Source organism: Cherax quadricarinatus, chromosome 8 (assembly GCF_038502225.1).
Source record: "Cherax quadricarinatus isolate ZL_2023a chromosome 8, ASM3850222v1, whole genome shotgun sequence".
Lineage (NCBI taxonomy): Eukaryota > Metazoa > Arthropoda > Malacostraca > Decapoda > Parastacidae > Cherax > Cherax quadricarinatus.
The window spans coordinates 10,039,797-10,060,974 of NC_091299.1; the positions used below are offsets into that span (position 1 = coordinate 10,039,797).

The following is a 21,178-nucleotide window of genomic DNA, read 5'->3' on the forward strand; positions in this document are numbered from 1 at the left end:
TCAGAACATAAAAATTATTTAAATTAAAATAGAGAGAAAGGTATATCGGCAACACTTCTGCAAGCGGTAGGACTTGATGTTGCCATCAGGTGAGCATCCAGCGCCAACTTCACGGTCTTACATCTCGGTAAGTGCTGATCCTAAAAATTTTTTTTGGTCTTGTTAGGCACAAAATTGCCCTCTTTAATTAAATTTTTTTTTCAAATATTTGGAGCTCTGGCATTGAAAATGTAGATCTGTTTGGACAGTTTAAGGGTTAATTAAGGGTTTAGTACTCCCCTAAGCGAAACAAAGCTGAAGGGGGTAGGGGAATTTCGGTGGGGGGAAATAAATGGGATTAAATCTGGAGTATCTGAGAGAGTTAGAGCAAAGGAAGGGGTAGCAGTAATGTTGAATGATCAGTTATGGAAGGAGAAAAGAGAATATGAATGTGTAAATTCAAGAATTATGTGGATTAAAGTAAAGGTTGGATGCGTGAAGTGGATCATAATAAGCGTGTATGCACCTGGAGAAGAGAGAAATGCAGAGGAGAGAGAGAGATTTTGGGAGATGTTAAGTGAATGTATAGGAGCCTTTGAACCAAGTGAGAGAGAAATTGTGGTAGGGGACCTGAATGCTAAAGTAGGAGAAACTTTTAGAGAGGGTGTGGTAGGTAAGTTTGGGGTGCCAGGTGTAAATGATAATGGGAGCCCTTTGATTGAACTTTGTATAGAAAGGGGTTTAGTTATAGGTAATACATATTTTAAGAAAAAGAGGATAAATAAGTATACAAGATATGATGTAGGGCGAAATGACAGTAGTTTGTTGGATTATGTATTGGTAGATAAAAGACTGTTGAGTAGACTTCAGGATGTACATGTTTATAGAGGGGCCACAGATATATCAGATCACTTTCTAGTTGTAGCTACACTGAGAGTAAAAGGTAGATGGGATACAAGGAGAATAGAAGCATCAGGGAAGAGAGAGGTGAAGGTTTATAAACTAAAAGAGGAGGCAGTTAGGGTAAGATATAAACAGCTATTGGAGGATAGATGGGCTAATGAGAGCATAGGCAATGGGGTCGAAGAGGTATGGGGTAGGTTTAAAAATGTAGTGTTAGAGTGTTCAGCAGAAGTTTGTGGTTACAGGAAAGTGGGTGCAGGAGGGAAGAGGAGCGATTGGTGGAATGATGATGTGAAGAGAGTAGTAAGGGAGAAAAAGTTAGCATATGAGAAGTTTTTACAAAGTAGAAGTGATGCAAGGAGGGAAGAGTATATGGAGAAAAAGAGAGGTTAAGAGAGTGGTGAAGCAATGTAAAAAGAGAGCAAATGAGAGAGTGGGTGAGATGTTATAAACAAATTTTGTTGAAAATAAGAAAAAGTTTTGGAGTGAGATTAACAAGTTAAGAAAGCCTAGAGAACAAATGGATTTGTCAGTTAAAAATAGGAGAGGAGAGTTATTAAATGGAGAGTTAGAGGTATTGGGAAGATGGAGGGAATATTTTGAGGAATTGTTAAATGCTGATGAAGATAGGGAAGCTGTGATTTCGTGTATAGGGCAAGGAGGAACAACATCTTGTAGGAGTGAGGAAGAGCCAGTTGTGAGTGTGGGGGAAGTTCGTGAGGCAGTAGGTAAAATGAAAAGGGGTAAGGCAGCCGGGATTGATGGGATAAAGATTGAAATGTTAAAAGCAGGTGGGGATATAGTTTTGGAGTGGTTGGTGCAATTATTTAATAAATGTATGGAAGAGGGTAAGGTACCTAGGGATTGGCAGAGAGCATGCATAGTTCCTTTGTATAAAGGCAAAGGGGATAAAAGGGAGTGCAAAAATTATAGGGGGATAAGTCTGTTGAGTATACCTGGCAAAGTGTATGGTAGAGTTATTATTGAAAGAATTAAGAGTAAGACGGAGAATAGGATAGCAGATGAACAAGGAGGCTTTAGGAAAGGTAGGGGGTGTGTGGACCAGGTGTTTACAGTGAAACATATAAGTGAACAGTATTTAGATAAGGCTAAAGAGGTCTTTGTGGCATTTATGGATTTGGAAAAGGCGTATGACAGGGTGGATAGGGGGGCAATGTGGCAGATGTTGCAGATGTATGGTGTAGGAGGTAGGTTACTGAAAGCAGTGAAGAGTTTTTACGAGGATAGTGAGGCTCAAGTTAGAGTATGTAGGAAAGAGGGAAATTATTTCCCAGTAAAAGTAGGCCTTAGACAAGGATGTGTGATGTCACCGTGGTTTTTCAATATATTTAGAGATGGGGTTGTAAGAGAAGTAAATGCGAGGGTCTTGGCAAGAGGCGTGGAGTTAAAAGATAAAGAATCACACATAAAGTGGGAGTTGTCACAGTTGCTCTTTGCTGATGACACTGTGCTCTTGGGAGATTCTGAAGAGAAGTTGCAGAGATTGGTGGATGAATTTGGTAGGGTGTGCAAAAGAAGAAAATTGAAAGTGAATACAGGAAAGAGTAAGGTTATGAGGATAACAAAAAGATTAGGTGATGAAAGATTGGATATCAGATTGGAGGGAGAGAGTATGGAGGAGGTGAATGTATTCAGATATTTGGGAGTGGACGTGTCAGCGGATGGGTCTATGAAAGATGAGGTGAATCATAGAATTGATGAGGGGAAAAGGGTGAGTGGTGCACTTAGGAGTCTGTGGAGACAAAGAACTTTGTCCTTGGAGGCAAAGAGGGGAATGTATGAGAGTATAGTTTTACCAACGCTTTTATATGGGTGTGAAGCATGGGTGATGAATGTTGCAGCGAGGAGAAGGCTGGAGGCAGTGGAAATGTCATGTCTGAGAGCAATGTGTAGTGTGAATATAATGCAGAGAATTCGTAGTTTGGAAGTTAGGAGGAGGTGCGGGATTACCAAAACTGTTGTCCAGAGGGCTGAGGAAGGGTTGTTGAGGTGGTTCGGACATGTGGAGAGAATGGAGCGAAACAGAATAACTTCAAGAGTGTATCAGTCTGTAGTGGAAGGAAGGCGGGGTAGGGGTCGGCCTAGGAAAGGTTGGAGGGAGGGGGTAAAGGAGGTTTTGTGTGCGAGGGGCTTGGACTTCCAGCAGGCATGCGTGAGCGTGTTTGATAGGAGTAAATGGAGACAAATGGTTTTTAATACTTGACGTGCTGTTGGAGTGTGAGCAAAGTAACATTTATGAAGGGGTTCAGGGAAACCGGCAGGCCGGACTTGAGTCCTGGAGATGGGAAGTACAGTGCCTGCACTCTGAAGGAGGGGTGTTAATGTTGCAGTTTAAAAACTGTAGTGTAAAGCACCCTTCTGGCAAGACAGTGATGGAGTGAATGATGGTGAAAGTTTTTCTTTTTCGGGCCACCCTGCCTTGGTGGGAATCGGCGAGTGTGATAATAAAATAAAAAATAGTACTCCCCATGAAAAATAATAATGTAGTTCTTGTTAGCTGTGTGCTGCTAGCATCAGTAGCTTCACTGGTCAAGCCAGACCATCAGGTGGTCGAAAGGTATATTGGCTCTCCTCACTTAGCAACATGCTCGTTTACCGACGCCTCGGAGTTACGGTGGGCTCTCTGACCAGTATTCATACCTAACTAACGTATATTAAAGCTGATTTCCTCTATTCTGTTTATTTCAATACGTATACTGTACAGTACACTACTGTATAAACATTTAAAAATATACCAGAAATGTTATAAGTGGTGCAAAGGTGACATTAAAACAATATCCAAGATGGTTGACACAAACTCGCTACCATTATAGTATGCACCTCACTTAGCGACAAATATGATGTGGTCTCAGGAACGGTACTCCGCTGTTAAGTGAGGAGAGGCTATATTTGTACAACCCTCGAGGAAGACAATGTTGGTTTAATATTTCCTTGAGCTTGTAATTGCTCTGGGAATTTCACTTTTATCAGTGCATTTTGATGGTCTGGCAATATTTGTTATACATTTTGAAGTGAATTGTGGTTATTTGTTTAATTTTATAATTATTTTTGTTTGGTATATTTGGTATTTCTTATAATTTAAATTATTGTATATAAATCCATGAGAGATGTAAAAAAAATGACTTGTGAACATTTAGATTTTATTGAATCAAGCAATGGAATTCTGAGGAATGTCATGCTTTGCTATGATAGACTTTGTAACCCCTGGCAACACTAAAGACCTTCATTGTTATCAGAACTTGTTTATTTTATGCAGTACTTATCAGCTTGGCTTGCAGCCAAGGAGTAGCCTCTCTGTTCCCCAGCCTTAATTTTTCTCAGCCTGATGTGCTTCCAATGTTTGTGTAATTTATAGGAAATTTTGTTGTAATGGTTATTCCAAATATTTTCTTAGCGAGTCGTTGAGTTTTTTCTAGGTGATAATCTAGTCTTTTCCATTTATTTTCTTGACATTCATTTATCTGGGGTTAAACTTGAGTAATCAATTGTATAACTATTCTTGTAATCTGTTCAGGCTCTCTTCCAGTCTTCTTCCATTCTCATTAGTTTGTATCATTATTATTTTGGTATTTCACAGACAAGAATATTTGACAGTTCACTTGTGTTGGTAAATCACTTGTGCAAACCAGGAATAATATAGGACTCATTGCTTATCTTTTTTTTTTTTCCTACCAAGGCAGGATGACCCCAAAGAAGAAAATGCATTCACCATCATTCACTTAATTGCTGTACAGTATGGCCTCTATGGCATTTCACTAGTACGGACATTTCAAATTGTGGCCAAAACTCGTTATATGGCTCCCTCCCCCCACCTGACTCGCTAGTACAGTCTCCTTGAGCCACTGTTTACATCCTCTACGAGCTCTCTCTCTCTCCATCATGTCTGGAAACTTTCCAGAATTTCAAGTGTTTTTAAGTTATTACATGTTTTATATACAGTAGACCCTCATATTACACGGTAGTTACATTCCTGAAAATGCCATGTTAGGTAAATCTGTGTTATGTAAACTGAAGAACTTGTAGGAAAAATAGGGTTACATTCCTGGGACCCCCCAAAAGTAATTTTTTTTTTTTTACATCCAGATCTTACAAAAATAAAAATGATGATGTTTTTGTTGCTTAAGACTACAAATGCAGCAGAAATAATATTTACCTTAACCCTTTCAGGGTCCTTGCCATAAATCTACGGCTTTACGTTCAGGGTCCAAACCGTAGATCTACGCCATAAGCTCAGCTCACTCTGATAAGCTGTGAGTGGTAAATTTTGGCCTAGATATGAGAGAATACATCTATGTGGTATGTGTGCACCACATAAAACAAATCCTGCAGCACACAGTGTATAATGAGAGAAAAAACTGAGAGCGTAATTTTCGATTAAAACAGCGACTTTGCAGTGTTTTCTCGTATGTTTTTTATAGGTGTATTTGCAATTTCTTGGTCTCATTTGATAGGATGGAAGACATATTACAGAAATAGAGATGATTTTGATTGGTTTTAGCACTGGAAATGGCTTGAAACTGAGCTCAAATTAGCGGAAATGTTAAATTTTTGCCGATGTTCAAGAGTAAACAAATGAACTCGCATGCCTAATACACGCCTGTTGGTGGGTCTAATATACATTCACAAATGTGTGTATTCCTGGTGTAGGGCCACGGAATGTACTCCGGGATGTACTGTCCCCTGGGCACTGCATAGGGTACACTACCTGAGTGCATGCGGCGGCATACATACCGGCGCTTCACTGGTGAATATGTTTCTTCACTATCACTACTCGAATGATCGTCAAGAGCAATAAAATCACAATCCACGTCACTATCATCATCATTACTGAAGTCAGAGGCCTGGCCACGCAAAAATAATAGTTTTCTCTTACGTTGAGGTACAACTGATTGTGACTGAGGAGTGCCCACACCAGAGGTAGAAGGTTGAGGATCATCAGGGTTTTCTGCGCTGTTATCGATATCCTGGTCATTCCTTTCAGTCACTAACTGATCAAAGCCAAAGAATTCGTCTTCATTTCCACTTCCATCAGTGTCAGAACTATCAGATAGGAAGAGGAGAGTCCCAATTTTCCTTGGAGTGAGAGCTGCCTTGAGATGAGGCATGGTGAACAAGGGTAACTGAGCCGGCGTTCCCACAATGCTATGCAGGCACCTAGATTTTTTGTTTATGGTGCACACCCACCACGCAGACCCGTTCTCTCACATGTAGGCCTATGAGCGTTTTCATGCTAAATTTGACGGCGCTAGAATTTTGGCATAGATCTACGGTTTGGACACTGAATGTGAAGCCGCAGATCTACGGGACGGACCCTGAAAGGGTTAAATCCTCTCTGACCTGAAACTTTGGGTCTGTGTAATTCTGTATATTTTACATCAAATTTTGCATATTTTGTATCGTTTCCTTTAGAAAAATTTCTCTATAATTTTAGGTTTTTCTGATTGCGACACTGAAGGGACTTGTAATTTTGAGGGTTGCAGTAATGAAAAGGTTAGGAAACCATACCCTAAGAGGTCTTAGTCTATACAAATTTCCTTAAATCTGTATATTTTTTTTTTATTATCACACTGGCCGATTCCCACCAAGGCAGGGTGGCCCGAAAAAGAAAACTTTCACCATCATTCACTCCATCACTGTCTTGCCAGAAGGGTGCTTTACACTACAGTTTTTAAACTGCAACATTAACACCCCTCCTTCAGAGTGCAGGCACTGTACTTCCCATCTCCAGGACTCAAGTCCGGCCTCCCGGTTTCCCTGAACCCCTTCATAAATGTTACTTTGCTCACACTCCAACAGCACGTCAAGTATTAAAAATCATTCGTCTCCATTCACTCCTATCAAACACGCTCACGCACGCCTGCTGGAAATCCAAGCCCCTCGCACACAAAACCTCCTTTACCCCCTCCCTCCAACCTTTCCTAGGCCGACCCCTACCCCGCCTTCCTTCCACTATAGATTGATACAGTCTTGAAGTCATTCTGTTTCGCTCCATTCTCTCTACATGTCCGAACCACCTCAACAACCCTTCCTCAGCCCTCTGGACAACAGTTTTGGTAATCCCGCACCTAACTTCCAAACTACGAATTCTCTGCATTATATTCACACCACACATTGCCCTCAGACATGACATCTCCACTGCCTCCAGCCTTCTCCTCGCTGCAACATTCATCACCCATGCTTCACACTCATATAAGAGTGTTGGTAAAACTATACTCTCATACATTCCCCTCTTTGCCTCCAAGGACAAAGTTCTTTGTCTCCACAGACTCCTAAGTGCACCACTCACCCTTTTCCCCTCATCAATTCTATGATTCACCTCATCCTTCATAGACCCATCCGCTGACACGTCCACTCCCAAATATCTGAATACATTCACCTCCTCCATACTCTCTCCCTCCAATCTGATATCCAGTCTTTCATCACCTAATCTTTTTGTTATCCTCATAACCTTACTCTTTCCTGTATTCACTTTTAATTTTCTTCTTTTGCACACCCTACCAAATTCATCCACCAATCTCTGTAACTTCTCTTCAGAATCTCCCAAGAGCACAGTGTCATCAGCAAAGAGCAACTGTGACAACTCCCACTTTGTGTGATTCTTTATCTTTTAACTCCACGCCTCTTGTCAAGACCCTCGCATTTACTTCTCTTACAACCCCATCTATAAATATATTAAACAACCACGATGACGTCACACATCCTTGTCTAAGGCCTACTTTTACTGGGAAATAATTTCCCTCTTTCCTATTTACTCTAACTTGAGCCTCACTATCCTCGTAAGAACTCTTCACTGCTTTCAGTAACCTACCTCCTACACCATACACCTGCAACATCTGCCACATTGCCCCCCTATCCATCCTGTCATACACCTTTTCCAAATCCATAACTGCCACAAAGACCTCTTTAGCCTTATCTAAATACTGTTCACTTATATGTTTCACTGTAAACACCTGGTCCACACACCCCCTGCCTTTCCTAAAGCCTCCTTGTTCATCTGCTATCCTATTCTCAGTCTTACTTTTAATTCTTTCAATAATAACTCTACCATACACTTTACCAGGTATACTCAACAGACTTATCCCCCTATAATTTTTGCACTCTCTTTTGTCCCCTTTGCCTTTATACAAAGGAACTATGCATGCTCTCTGCCAATCCCTAGGTACCTTACCCTCTTCCATACATTTATTAAATAATTGCACCAACCACTCCAAAACTATATTCCCACCTGCTTTTAACATTTCTATCTTTATCCCATCAATCTCGGCTGCCATACCCCCTTTCATTTTACCTACTGCCTCACGAACTTCCCCCACACTCACAACTGGCTCTTCCTCACTCCTACAAGATGTTATTCCTCCTTGCCCTATACACGAAATCACAGCTTCCCTATCTTCATCAACATTTAACAATTCCTCAAAATATTCCCTCCATCTTCCCAATACCTCTAACTCTCCATTTAATAACTCTCCTCTCCTATTTTTAACTGACAAATCCATTTGTTTTCTAGGCTTCCTTAACTTGTTAATCTCACTCCAAAACTTTTTCTTATTTTCAACAAAATTTGTTGATAACATCTCACCCACTCTCTCATTTGCTCTCTTGTACATGTACGTGTAGTAAATAAAGATTATTATTATTATTATTATTATTATTATTATTATTATTATTATTATTATTATTATAATATTTTCTCAGTTGTTTGTTGGGTTATCTTATTCAAACTTGGGCTATGTATGATGGAAAGCTACTTCTTCACGTACACCAAAAAATAAAGAAATCAGACCATAAATAGCGGAGTTCACTTCTCAGCCATTAGCGGCCACTTAGCGGTATATTTTTGTATGGTTATGGCCATGTTCTCATTTTTTCGGTCTCATTTGATAGAATGAAAGATATATTACAGAAATAGATGTGATTTTGATTGCTTTCATGACGAAAAGTACCTTGAAATTGCGTTCACAGTAGCGAAAATGTTCTATTCTTTAGCAAAGCCAAGAGTAAACAAATGACGTCATCGTCCAATACCTGTCCACCTGCCAGTCTAAATTCCAATACGGAGTCAAGAATGGGTTGACATTATTTATACAATTATTACAATAATGCAGCAGTCTGCATAACAGTAAATATTTTTTTGTGAATAAAAATTCCAAATGAAAAGCAAGAGTAATATAAGAGGGGCCTGTAGCCATGACTAATGAACAGAGAAAATGTTATTTTAGTGCCAGGAATGTCTGCCTTGTTTATTCTGGACCCTATTTTGAAATTGGCATCTGTTGAAATTTGTGTGAAATCAGCCAAATTGCCAATTTCTGACCACTTTATTAGGTAGTTGAAATAAGTGAATGGGCGGTTTCTTGTACTCAGTTGACAGACTAGAAGTAAATAAGTTTATTCAGGTATACACAAATACAGTTACAGTGGACCCTCGCCTAACGAAAGCATCGCATAACGTTAAATTCGCCCAACGATACATTTTAACGCTAACATTTTGCCTCTGCTAATGCTAAAAAACTCGCCTAACGATATTCGTTCTCGGGTACCAATTAATATCGTTAGGTGAGGGTCCACTGTACATAGATTATCATACATAGCAGTGTATGTATAGAGAACCTAGGATAACCCAGAAAAGTCAGTGACTTATTTCCAGTACCTGGCTTGGGCTTGCCATGTATGATTTTTGGTAAATATTTTCTTTTTCTTGGTTGTTTGTTGGGCTATCTCATTGAAACTTGAGCAATGTATGATGGAAAGATGCTTCTTAACGTACAACAAAAATAAAAAAGATGGACGATAAATAAAGGAGTTAACTTCTCAGCCATTAGCCGCCTCTTTGCAGTATATTTTCGTATGGTTTTTATGGTTGTATTCTCATTTTTTTGGACTCATTTGATAGAATGGAAGATATATTACAGAAATAGACATGATTTTGATTGCTTTCATGATGAAAAGTACCTTGAAATTGAGCTCAAAGTAGCAGAAATGTTCGATTTTTGCCGATGTTCAATGAACTGTGCAAGTCAAGTTGGTTAATATTATTAAGTGTATTCTAACCTAACCACTCTGTAATCCGGCAAACTCAGTAATCCGGCACACAACAGGTCCCAATGATGCAAGATTTGTGATGGAGGATCTGTATTTTATTTTTCCTAAATTGTTTTGGGACTATATTCAGTAATTTTGTGTACATGATCATGTGGTGCATGTGCGTGCCTGCGCATGCTCTCATGTTTTTGGTAAACATTTGTCAAATGAAAAAATAATAGGAATTTGATATTGAACATTATCATTCCCATCCCCATCTCAGTTGTAGCATGGGCTTTAATGGGAAAATGTGATTCGCCTAATGTAGTTTTGCTTAATGAACATTTTCTCTGGTCCCTATATGTCATTTGGAGGAGATCCCTTGTACTGCAGTTTTTGGTGTGCCGTTAGAGAAGTACTGGAAGTCAAATTTAATAGTGTTCTGAATATGGTACAATCCTCTGATCATAAATGCTGTCATAAAAATTTGGTAGCACCTTGAGAGAGGCCTGACCAGTGCTTTGTATATAGCCTTTATGTAGTATGTCTGCAAAATATTAAACTTGATTTCTTCAACAGGACAATAATGAAAGACTGGGCACACACGAGTTTGAATTAGGCGACTGCCTTGACTACATTCGCACTGGTATGGAGGCAATTGTGGATGATGAAGTTACTAAAAGGTTTTCTGCAGAGGAACTTACGGTAAGTTTGCTTGAGAATAGTGAAGAAAGAATCTAATAAACAGAGATTAGAAAAGCATCAAACTATGTAATTCTATATACAGTAGGGCCCTGCTTTACGGTGTTTTGCCTTACGGCATTCCACTAATACGGCGATTTCAAATTATGACCAAAATTTGCTATACAGCAAGCCCCACCTGATTTGTTTACATTCTCCGTGAGCGCACACGTCTATTATGTCTTTAAATTTTCCAAAATTTCAAGTGTTTTAAGTTATTGCATATTTTATATGTACGGTGGTCCCTCCTTTATCATTGTTAATCCGTTCCTGGAAGTGCGACGATTATCGAAATAGACTATTTTTTAATCAATTTTCCTCATGAGAAATAATGTAAATACAATTAATTTGTTCCTGACACCCTGAAGTGCTAAAACAAAAAAATTTTTTTACGTGAAATATAGATGTACATAAACAGTACAATGGGACATGCTGAATGAAACATTAACAGCATAACACTTTCCTTTATTGGCAATTCTTCTTAGTGTATGGAAGACTGGAGGAGGAGAGAGATTGGATTAGTTACTGTTTAGAAGGGGAATCCCCTTCCATCAACACCTCAGGTACCAAGTCCTTTTCTGGGGTTACTTCTCTTCTCTGTTTCTTAATGCCACTAGGACTAGCTTGAGAATCACTGGAGTCCTGTCTCGCAAAAAAAGTGTCCAGAGAGCTGTTTTTGGCGTCTCTTTAAAAATTCCCTAAAATGGGCCAAGACTCTGTCACTGTACAAGTTCCCGATATGGCTTGCAACATCCTTCTCAGGGTGATGTTTCTCCATAAATCTTTCCATCGTACCCCACATTTCAAAAATCTCTTTAATTTCTGTAGAAGGCACCTTCTTCCATCTCTCTTCCTGCTCCTCTGCAGCAAGATTCTAAGCTGCGATCCGTTGCTGTTCCTGCTGAAGCTCTTGCAGCTCCTCAGTGGTTAGCTCTTCGTTGTGGTCTTCCACCAACTCTTCCACATCCTCCAAACTCACATCCAACCCCATGGAACTCTCCAATGCCACAATAGAGTTCACAACTGACATAGGCTCATCAGGGTCAGCCACAAACCCTTCAAAATCCCTTTTGTGGACACAGTCTGGCCACAATTTTTTCCAAGCAGAGTTCAAAGTCCTGGTAGTCACTCACTCCCAAGCCTTACCTATAAGGCTTATGCAGTTGAAGATACTAAAGTGATCTTTCCAAAACTCTCTTAAAGTCCATCGAGTGTCTCAGGTCACATTAAAGCACCTTTGAAACATTGCTTTGGTGTAGAGTTTTTTAAAGTTTGAAATGACCTGCTGGTCCATGGGCTGGAGGAGAGGAATGGTATTTGGGGGCAAGAACTTTACTGTGATGAACCCAAACTCCTGCAGAATTAGGTCATCCAAGTTTGGAGGATGAGCAGGTGCATTGTCCATTACTAGGAGACACTTGAGATCCAGTTTCTTTTCCAGGGCCAAACACTTCATTGAACCACTCAACGAAAATTTCCCTCATGACCCATGCCTTATTATTAAATTTCCAAAGCACACAATTCACTCTTCATAACATTGTTTTTCCTGAACACACTGGGATTTTCAGAATGGTACACTAGTAACGGCTTCACTTCGAAATCCCCACTAGCATTAGCACAGAACATGAGCGTCAGCCTCTCTTTCATAGGCTTGTGTCCTGGTAGTCCTTTTTCCTCCTGAGTAATGTAGGTCCTCTTTGGCATTTTCTTCCTAAAGAGACCTGTTTTGTCACAATTGAACACTTGTTCAGATTTCAGTCCTTCAGCCTCTATGTACTCCTTGAATTCACTTACAAATTTTGTAGCTGCAATTTTGTCTGAACTGGCAGCCTCACCATGCCTTATCACACTGTGTATGCCAGTACGGTTCTTAAATCTTTCAAACCAACCTTTGCTGGCCTTAAATTCACAAATATCAGTACTCGTTGCAGGCAATTTCTTTACCAAATCGTCACGCAACTGCCTAGCCTTTTCACAAACAATCGACGTCATAAGACTATCTCCTGCTAATTGTTTCTAGTTTATCTACGCCAATAATAACTTCTCAACATCTTCGAGTACTGGTGATCTCATTTTTGTCAGCATATTTACCCCCTTTTCTCCATGGGGAAGTGGAACAGAATTCTTCCTCCGTAAGCTACGCGTGTTGTGAGAGGTGACTAAAGTGCCAGGAGCAAGGGGCTAGTAACCCCTTCTCCTGTATAAATTACTAAATTTAAAAAGAGAGACTTTCGTTTTTCTTTTTGGGCCACCCTGCCTCGGTGGGATACGGCCGGTTTGTTGAAAGAAGAAAGATTTACCCCCTTTGCAACAATAGCTTCCTTGATTTCCTTTTTCTTGGCCACGATGGGAGATATGGTTGTATGGGATTTTTTATACATCCTGGCCAGTTTGGGCACACGTACGCCACTTTCATATTGTTCAATGATGTTTTTCTTAAGTTCAGTCGTATTTCTCACCTTCTTTACTAAAGGCTTGGCACTAGGAGCTTTCTTTGGAGCCATGGTAGCTTATTTAGCACTTGCAAGCACTAAAATGAATGGAATATTATGAAATATTTCGTATGAACAAGTGAGGGGACCGTCGCTCACTGGTAAACAATGGCACACTGGCTAGGAAGGGAGGCCGAGGCGGCTCAGAGCCGTGAGTACGCGTCCAGGACGAACGACGATTAGCGAGTCGACCGACCATTTGCGAGCCAATGTCTGGACGAAAATAATGTGACGATTTCCGAAAAGGACGACTATCGAGCCCGACGATTATCAAAGGACCACTGTACATACTCTGATAATTTTACATGTACTTGTGTGTACCTGTACCTATGTATATTATGTTAATATAGACATTTCCATTAATCCATCTATGATATTTTTCAGAATTATATAATAAACGTGCTACGTAACATATAATATGATACATACTCCCACAGTATAAAAATCGACATAAATATGAGATTTGTTTACTATGTTGTTTGTGGGAGAGTCTAATAACTTGTAATATTTATTTTATTTTTATTATCACACTGGCCGATTCCCACCAAGGCAGGGTGGCCCGAAAAAGAAAAACTTTCACCTTCATTCACTCCATCACTGTCTTGCCAGAAAGGTGCTTTACACTACAGTTTTTAAACTGCAACATTAACACCCCTCCTTCAGAGTGCAGGCACTGTACTTCCCATCTCCAGGACTCAAGTCTGGCCTGCCGGTTTCCCTGAACCCCTTCATAAATGTTACTTTGCTCACACTCCAACAGCACGTCAAGTATTAAAAACCATTTGTCTCCATTCACTCCTATCAAACACGCTCACGCATGCCTGCTGGAAGTCCAAGCCCCTCGCACACAAAACCTCCTTTACCCCCTCCCTCCAACCTTTCCTAGGCCGACCCCTACCCCGCCTTCCTTCCACTACAGACTGATACACTCTTGAAGTTATTCTGTTTCGCTCCATTCTCAGAATAACTTCAAGAGTGTACCAGTCTGTAGTGGAAGGAAGGCGGGGTAGGGGTCGGCCTAGGAATAATAATAATAATAATAATTTGTAATAATTTTAGCATCATTCCTTCTAAAAATTACATGAGATTGGAAGTGTTGGCCTTTCTTTATTCTACTGTACCACTGTGGAGACAACTTATACATAATGTATAAGCTATACATTATGGAAATGAATGTGGATCAGCCCACCAGCCATGTTTGTTTGTTTGTTTGTTTATATACTCTACGGCTCTGTCCTCTCTTTTACTCATTCTCTTATTCATTTTTGTATTTTTACTCGCCTCTCACCCTACATTTAAGACTACAGATATTTTAAGGTAAGTAATGAGTGTACTGTGTACGCATTTTATCGCTCTAGGGAGCTTTAATTGTCATAGTGGGTGGGGTGGCCAGGCGGGATGCCATACCTCGCACACGACTTTCTATGAATAAATACCTCTCGCCCTACATTAAGACCATTAAGTTAGCAACATATGCAACAGTTAGACAACTTTATTCCGAAACGTTTCGCCTACACAGTAGGCTTCTTCAGTCGAATACAGAAAATAGGCAGGAACAGTAGAGATGTGAAGACGATGTAATCAGTCCATCACCCTTGTAGTCGTAGAATTTGAGGTTGTCAGTCCCTCGGCCTGGAGAAGTTCAGTTCCATAGTCAGGAACTATCAGATAGTTCCTGACTATGGAACTGAACTTCTCCAGGCCGAGGGACTGACAACCTCAAATTCTACGACTACAAGGGTGATGGACTGATTACATCGTCTTCACATCTCTACTGTTCCTGCCTATTTTCTGTATTCGACTGAAGAAGCCTACTGTGTAGGCGAAACGTTTCGGAATAAAGTTGTCTAACTGTTGCATATGTGTCTTACCTAACAACCTGTCGGTATTGTATACCATTTTGATGTTCATCAAGACCATTAAGACTACAAATATTTTTAGGTAAGTAATGAGTGTACTGTATATGCATTTTATCACTCTAGGGAACTTCAAGCATCATCCTAGTATATTATGTGTGGGTGGGGTGGCCAGGAGGACTACCATACCTACCCACACCTGACTTCTTACAATAAATTCTACTCACTTTTTGCCCTGCATTAAGACTACAAATATTTTGAGGTAAATAATGAGTGTACTGTGTGTGTATTTTACTTTTTATTGTTTTTTAATGCCTAGTTCTACTGCTAACCTAATATCTGTTACTGTAATTTTTTTTTTTTTTCCAACAAGTCTGTCGTCTCCCACCGAGGCAGGGTGACCCAAAAAAGAAAGAAAATCCCCAAAAAGAAAATACTTTCATTATCATTCCCTGTGCACTGCATGACCCTCATGGATTTAGTGCTTTCCCTAAATTTAAAAATTGGGATTACCCTGCCTTGGTGGTAAACAGTTAGCATTAAAAATATACAGTAGGGCCCCACTTATATGACAGGTTAGGTTCCAGGCTACCGCCGCAAAGCAGACATCGCCGGAAAGCAGTACTCCACTTTTTCCATTTATAAATGCATATAAATGCCAGATAATTTACAGTTCAGGCCTCTGTTACATTTCTTTTGCTTTCCACTTTGAATTTTTATTCTCACAAAAAATAGAAGATTTACTGTTATGCAGTCTACTGCATTAGTGTAGAAATGGTATAAATAATGTCAGTGCACTTGTGGAAGAATATTAGACTCTCCAGTTGATGTGTATTGGATGCATGGCATGATTTGTTTACTTTTGAACTTTGGCAAAAATCGAACATTTCTGCTACTTTGAGCTCAATTTCAAGGTACTTTTCATTGTGAAACCAATCAAAACCATCTCAATTTCTGTAATATGTCTTCCATTCTATAAAATGAGACCAAGAAAACTAGAATACAACCATAAATACCATACGAAAATACACTGCAAAGTCGCTGTTTTAAACCGAAAACATGGTCGTAGTTTTTTTTTTTTTCTCATTATGCACTGTGTGCTGCAGGATTTTTTTTTATACTGTGCACACTGACCACATAGACCCATTCTTTCATATGTAGGCCTACCAGCTTTCTCTCACTAGATTTGAAGGCGCTTGAATTTAGGCGTTCTAATACATCAATAACCCTGGTGTGTATGCCATACTAGTACGTTGGAAACCCTGAAAGGGTTAAGACTACAAATATTTTGAGGTAAATAATGAGTGTACTGTGTGTGTATTTTACTTTTTAATACCTAGTTCTATTGCTAAGTTAATATGTTAGTGTAAACTTATTTGGCATTTATGTGCATTTATAAATGGAAAAAATGGAGTTCTGCTTTCCGGCGAAGTCTGCTTTCTGGTAGCAGCCTGGAACCTAACCTGCTGAATAAGTGGGGCCCTACTGTACTAAATTTTGGAGACTTGTGCTGAGGCCTTCTTCAGCAGACTAAAAAATGAATGCTGCAGCAGCAGCTTATATACAGTGGCCAAAAACCTGACCTAAGTCAGGTGCTGGAGCCAGTTCAAGCAGAAGGATGCTTGTTTGGGACAAATGTAGTTATATCATCTGGTTTCCACTAATCTTGTGAGATATTTAAGTTTGGTCATGATGCAGCCATAACTGACTAGGATTTTTTCTGTGCTAAAGTTTTCCCCTCCCCTCCTTCCTGAACAGCATTTCCTGCCAAGGCAGGGTGACCCAAAGAAAACACATGTTTATTAAATTTTTTGTCTTGGCAAAGGAATGGAGACCAGTACATTGTTGAAACATTTTTAAGCCTTTGACCTACATAACTTTATCAAGACTGATAAATCCTTGTGTGGGTGAAATATTTTAAAATGATTGTTTCAAGCTTTAAGCATTTAGTAGTGGGAAAAAATGACAGGTTAGCATTTCTGAATATATTATATTAACACATCGGCCGTTTCCCACCAAGGCAGGGTGGCCCAAAAAAGAAAAACTTTCATCATTCACTCCACCACTGTCTTGCCAGTGGCATGCTTACACTACAGTTATAAAACTGCAACATTAACACCCCTCCTTCAGAGTGCAGACACTGTACTTCCCATCTCCAGGACTTGAGTCTGGCCTGCCAGTTTCCCTGAATCCCTTCATAAATGTTGCATTGTTTACACTCCAACAGCACATCAAGTCCTAAAAACCACCTGTCTCCATTCACTCCTGTCTAACATGCTCACGCACGCTTGCTGGAAGTCCAAGCCCCTCGCACACAAAACCACCTTTACCCCCTCCCTCCAACCTTTCCTAGGCTGGCCCCTACCCCTCCTTCCCTCCACTACAGAATTGTATACTCTCGAAGTAATTCTATTTCATTCAATCCTCTGCACATGTCCAAACCATCTCAATAACCCCTCCTCAGCCCTCTGGATAATAGTTTTGGTAATCTCACACCTCCTCATAATCTCCATACTTCAGATTCTCTGCATTATATTTGCAATTTAAGGTAATTCATAGAATTCACTGTTCTCCATAACCTGTGACCAGTTTTAAGCATTTTTCAACCCTTCCAGTTTGGCCTGGAACCAGGCTTTTCTGTTGATTGCCCATTCAACCATAATGCTGTTGTTGGCAGCCTCCTAGCCCACATTTTAGTTGACCTGCATTTCAGAGGTAGTGGTCCAGTTTTGTCTTGAAGACTTCACTTGTTCAGGAAATATTTCTAGTATCTGCTGATAGGTTGAAGAGTCTGTCCACTGATGTTGACACAGTGTTCTCTTGGCATCCATGCTTTTTGTTGGGTCTATTTTATACATCTTTCTATATCTCTCACTTCAGTAAGTTTATGGTAGGCCCTTGAGTATCATCCATGTATATAGTATCAGATATGTGTCTGCTCTCGAGAATACATTCCAAGCATTCTGAGGTGTTCCCAGTAGTTTAAATGCTTTATTAACTCTATATGAGCAGTAAATGATCTCTGTGTTTTCAAGCTTAGATATCCTACCTGCTGTACACAGAGCCATCAACACCAAGCAGCATTCTTGAAGGAGAACAGGTGATTGGAATAGTGTCACCATTGGCATAATTTCTCCAGAAATTCCTCATTATTCACTCTGTAATTTTCCTGACCTTTGTGTCATTTACCTTTGGTTCTCTAAATGATAGTTCGTCTGACATTGTTATCCTCAAGTCTTTTACCTGTTCCTTTCATTCTGAGAGATGGTTCGTCTGTATTTTGTATACAGTGCTCAATTTGAGTACAGTACTTCATTCTTTGTATAATTGAACATTTGGAATTTGTTAAGATTGTATTTCACGTATTATGAACACTGGTAGTTAAAAAGCATGTAGCAATTGGTCGTGAAAACTAAGTCAGCAAAATAAGGTAATCGGTAGGGCAAAGCAAGGGCAAGGAAAACACAGCAGGGATGGATTTCTGTACCCATGTATTCCTTCACCAATTATATGCTCTATGTACAATGTTGAAGTATAGAGATATCAGAAGAGTAAGTGTAATGAATGCCACTGAAAGCATCAGTGGTCACAACCAGTGTCTGCGGAAGTCTGCCACTCAACCAGGTGGGCTGGGGTGATGCCACCTTGGCTGAAGTAGCCAGCTTCCACATAATTGGAATACATAATTGCAGTACTCTGAATTGCCAGTTCACTGGTTGAGAGGGCATGCCAGATGGTTGTGGCAACTGCCAAATAAAATATACCCAGTGTATGCCACGTCATATTGTTTTCCATTGTCTACTGGAAGACTTGGTTGAAGTCTGTTTGCAATTTTTGTCTTCTACCCAGGCGACTTTCATACTTATTTTGGTATTGTCTGCAAAAAATGATAGATTTTGTCTCTGCTATGAGGATGAGTAACAGTAAAGGCCCAGAACAGTGCATTCAGATACTGAACTTTTTTACTTTGATAATGCTGGATTTTACTGTGTTTACTTAGTCAATGCTCTCATTAATGGACTAACAGGAAGGAGAGGATGTATAATATTACCGATTGTACAAAACTCCCAAATAATGAAATTAATTTTCATGATCATCTGGTTGTCTTAACTAATGGAATTAGTAATCTGATTCAGAAGACATCTAGACACTTAAGAAAATAGGTAGTGTAATCTGTAGTACAACAGTACAGTACAGTGGACCCTCGACCAACGATATTAATCCGTTCCTGAGAGCTCATCGTTAGTCAAAATTATCGTTAGTTGAGTTAATTTTCCCCATAAGAAATAATGGAAATCAAATTAATCCATTCCTGACACCCCAAAGTATTGAAAAAAAAATTTTTTTACCACATGAAATATTAATTTTAATACACACAAACTGAAGAAGACATGTACAATTGCATGACACTTACCTTTATTGAAGATCTGGTGATGATTGATGGGATGGGAGGAGGGGAGAGTGTGGATGGTGTTAGTGTTTAGAAGGGGAATCCCCTTCCATTAGGACTTGAGGTGCCAAGTCCTTTTCCAGGGTTACTTCCCTTCTTCTTTTAATGCCACTAGGACCAGCTTAAGAGTCACTGGACCTCTGTCACACAACATATCTGTCCATAGAGCTCTGTACCTCCCATTCCTTTACGATTTGCCTAAAATGGGCCACAACATTGTCATTGTAATAGTCACCAGCACAGCTTGCAATAGCTGTGTTAGGGTGATTTTCATCCATAAAGGTTTGCAGTTCAACCCACTTTGCACACATTTCCTTAATCTTTGAAGTAGGCACAATGGATTCCACAACTGGCATAGGCATCTCAGGGTTAGCCCCAAACCCTTCAAAATCTTTCTTAATTTCCATACTAATTCTCACCCTTTTTTATCACGGGGATGGCACTAGGAGCTTTCTTGGGGCCCATGGTGACTTATTTTGCAGGTGCAATCACTAAAAACGCTGTGATAATATGAAATGTTCCGATTTTATGTTTGGATGCGACCATGGTGGCTGGCTTGTAAACACTGCGCAGGCCACACGTGGATGCATCTCGAACGGAACGAATCGCGTTGGTCGAGTTTTTTAGCACTAGTCGAGGCAAAATTTTTGCATTAAAATGTATCGCTAGTCGGATTTAACATTATACGATGCCATCGTTGGTCGAGGGTCCACTGTACTTTATTGTATTGTAATTTTATAGTACTGTACATAATTTATATTAATTTTACTTAACCTTTTGTAATGGAGAGATGAATTGTAAACTTCCATGATCGACAGTGGTGGCCCAGAATAACTTTTTTTCTAAATCAGAGGAACTAACTGTAAAGCTCCTCTAGCATCTGCACTAAACTTAACCCTTTGAGGATCTGTCCTGTAGTTCTACAGCTATGAAGCCAGGGTCCAAGCTGTAGTTCTATGCCATGAGCTCAACTTGCTCAAATAAGATGTAAGCAGTAAATTTGGGTCTAGATATGAAAGAATGCATCTATGTAGTAAGTTTGCACCATATAAAAAAATCCTGCAGCACGCATTGCATAATGAGAAAAAAAAATTTGAGACCGTATTTTTGGATTAAAACAGCGACTTTGCGGTGTTTTGCATATGTTTTTTACAGTTGTATTCACAGTTTTTTATTTTGATTGGTTTTAGTATTGAAAATGGCTTGAAAAAAAGTGCTGGCAGTAAAAACATAGATCTACATTTGAACAGTTTAATGAGGGTTAAGTGTCAGGAATGCCTCCATTGTTTATTTTGGACCCTATTTTGAAATTGGAATATTTTGAACTGTGCGAAATTGGCCAATTTACCAATTTCTGATTACTTTTTTGTGTAATTGAAACAGTTGAGTGGGGGATTTCTTAGTATTCAGTCGATAAAATAGAAGTAATATTAGCGAAATAGCTTAAGAATTTGGTCAACTGGAATAACGTAATTGGCCTAAAATGCGAGTCAGAGTGGGAAAAATCACCAATGCATAAATATGGCTGATGCAGCAAAATTCGTGAGAGCGTAAAAGCGAAAATGATTCTCTACCATTTCATAAGAAACTTTTTTTTTTTTTTTTTTTTTTTAATTCTTGGACCCTGTGGACAAGTTTCAGATTGGGGGTCTGGACCCTAAAAAGGTTAAGAGCATAGTCTGTAAGTTTGTCCCAGCTTCTATGGATATCATTTA

General features: G+C 39.6%; 1 protein-coding gene across 5 annotated transcripts in view; it reads left to right on the plus strand.

The window, feature by feature from the left end:
• The window catches only part of Gpat4 (Glycerol-3-phosphate acyltransferase 4), a 188,395-nt gene that overhangs the window by 113,278 nt on the left and 53,939 nt on the right, over nucleotides 1–21,178 (plus strand). For all 5 annotated transcript variants that reach the window (XM_070082848.1, XM_070082850.1, XM_070082851.1 and 2 more), the window contains one exon: nucleotides 10,504–10,629. In XM_070082848.1, coding sequence (XP_069938949.1) covers nucleotides 10,504–10,629 — 126 coding nt within the window. The remainder of the gene's footprint in view (nucleotides 1–10,503; nucleotides 10,630–21,178) is intronic.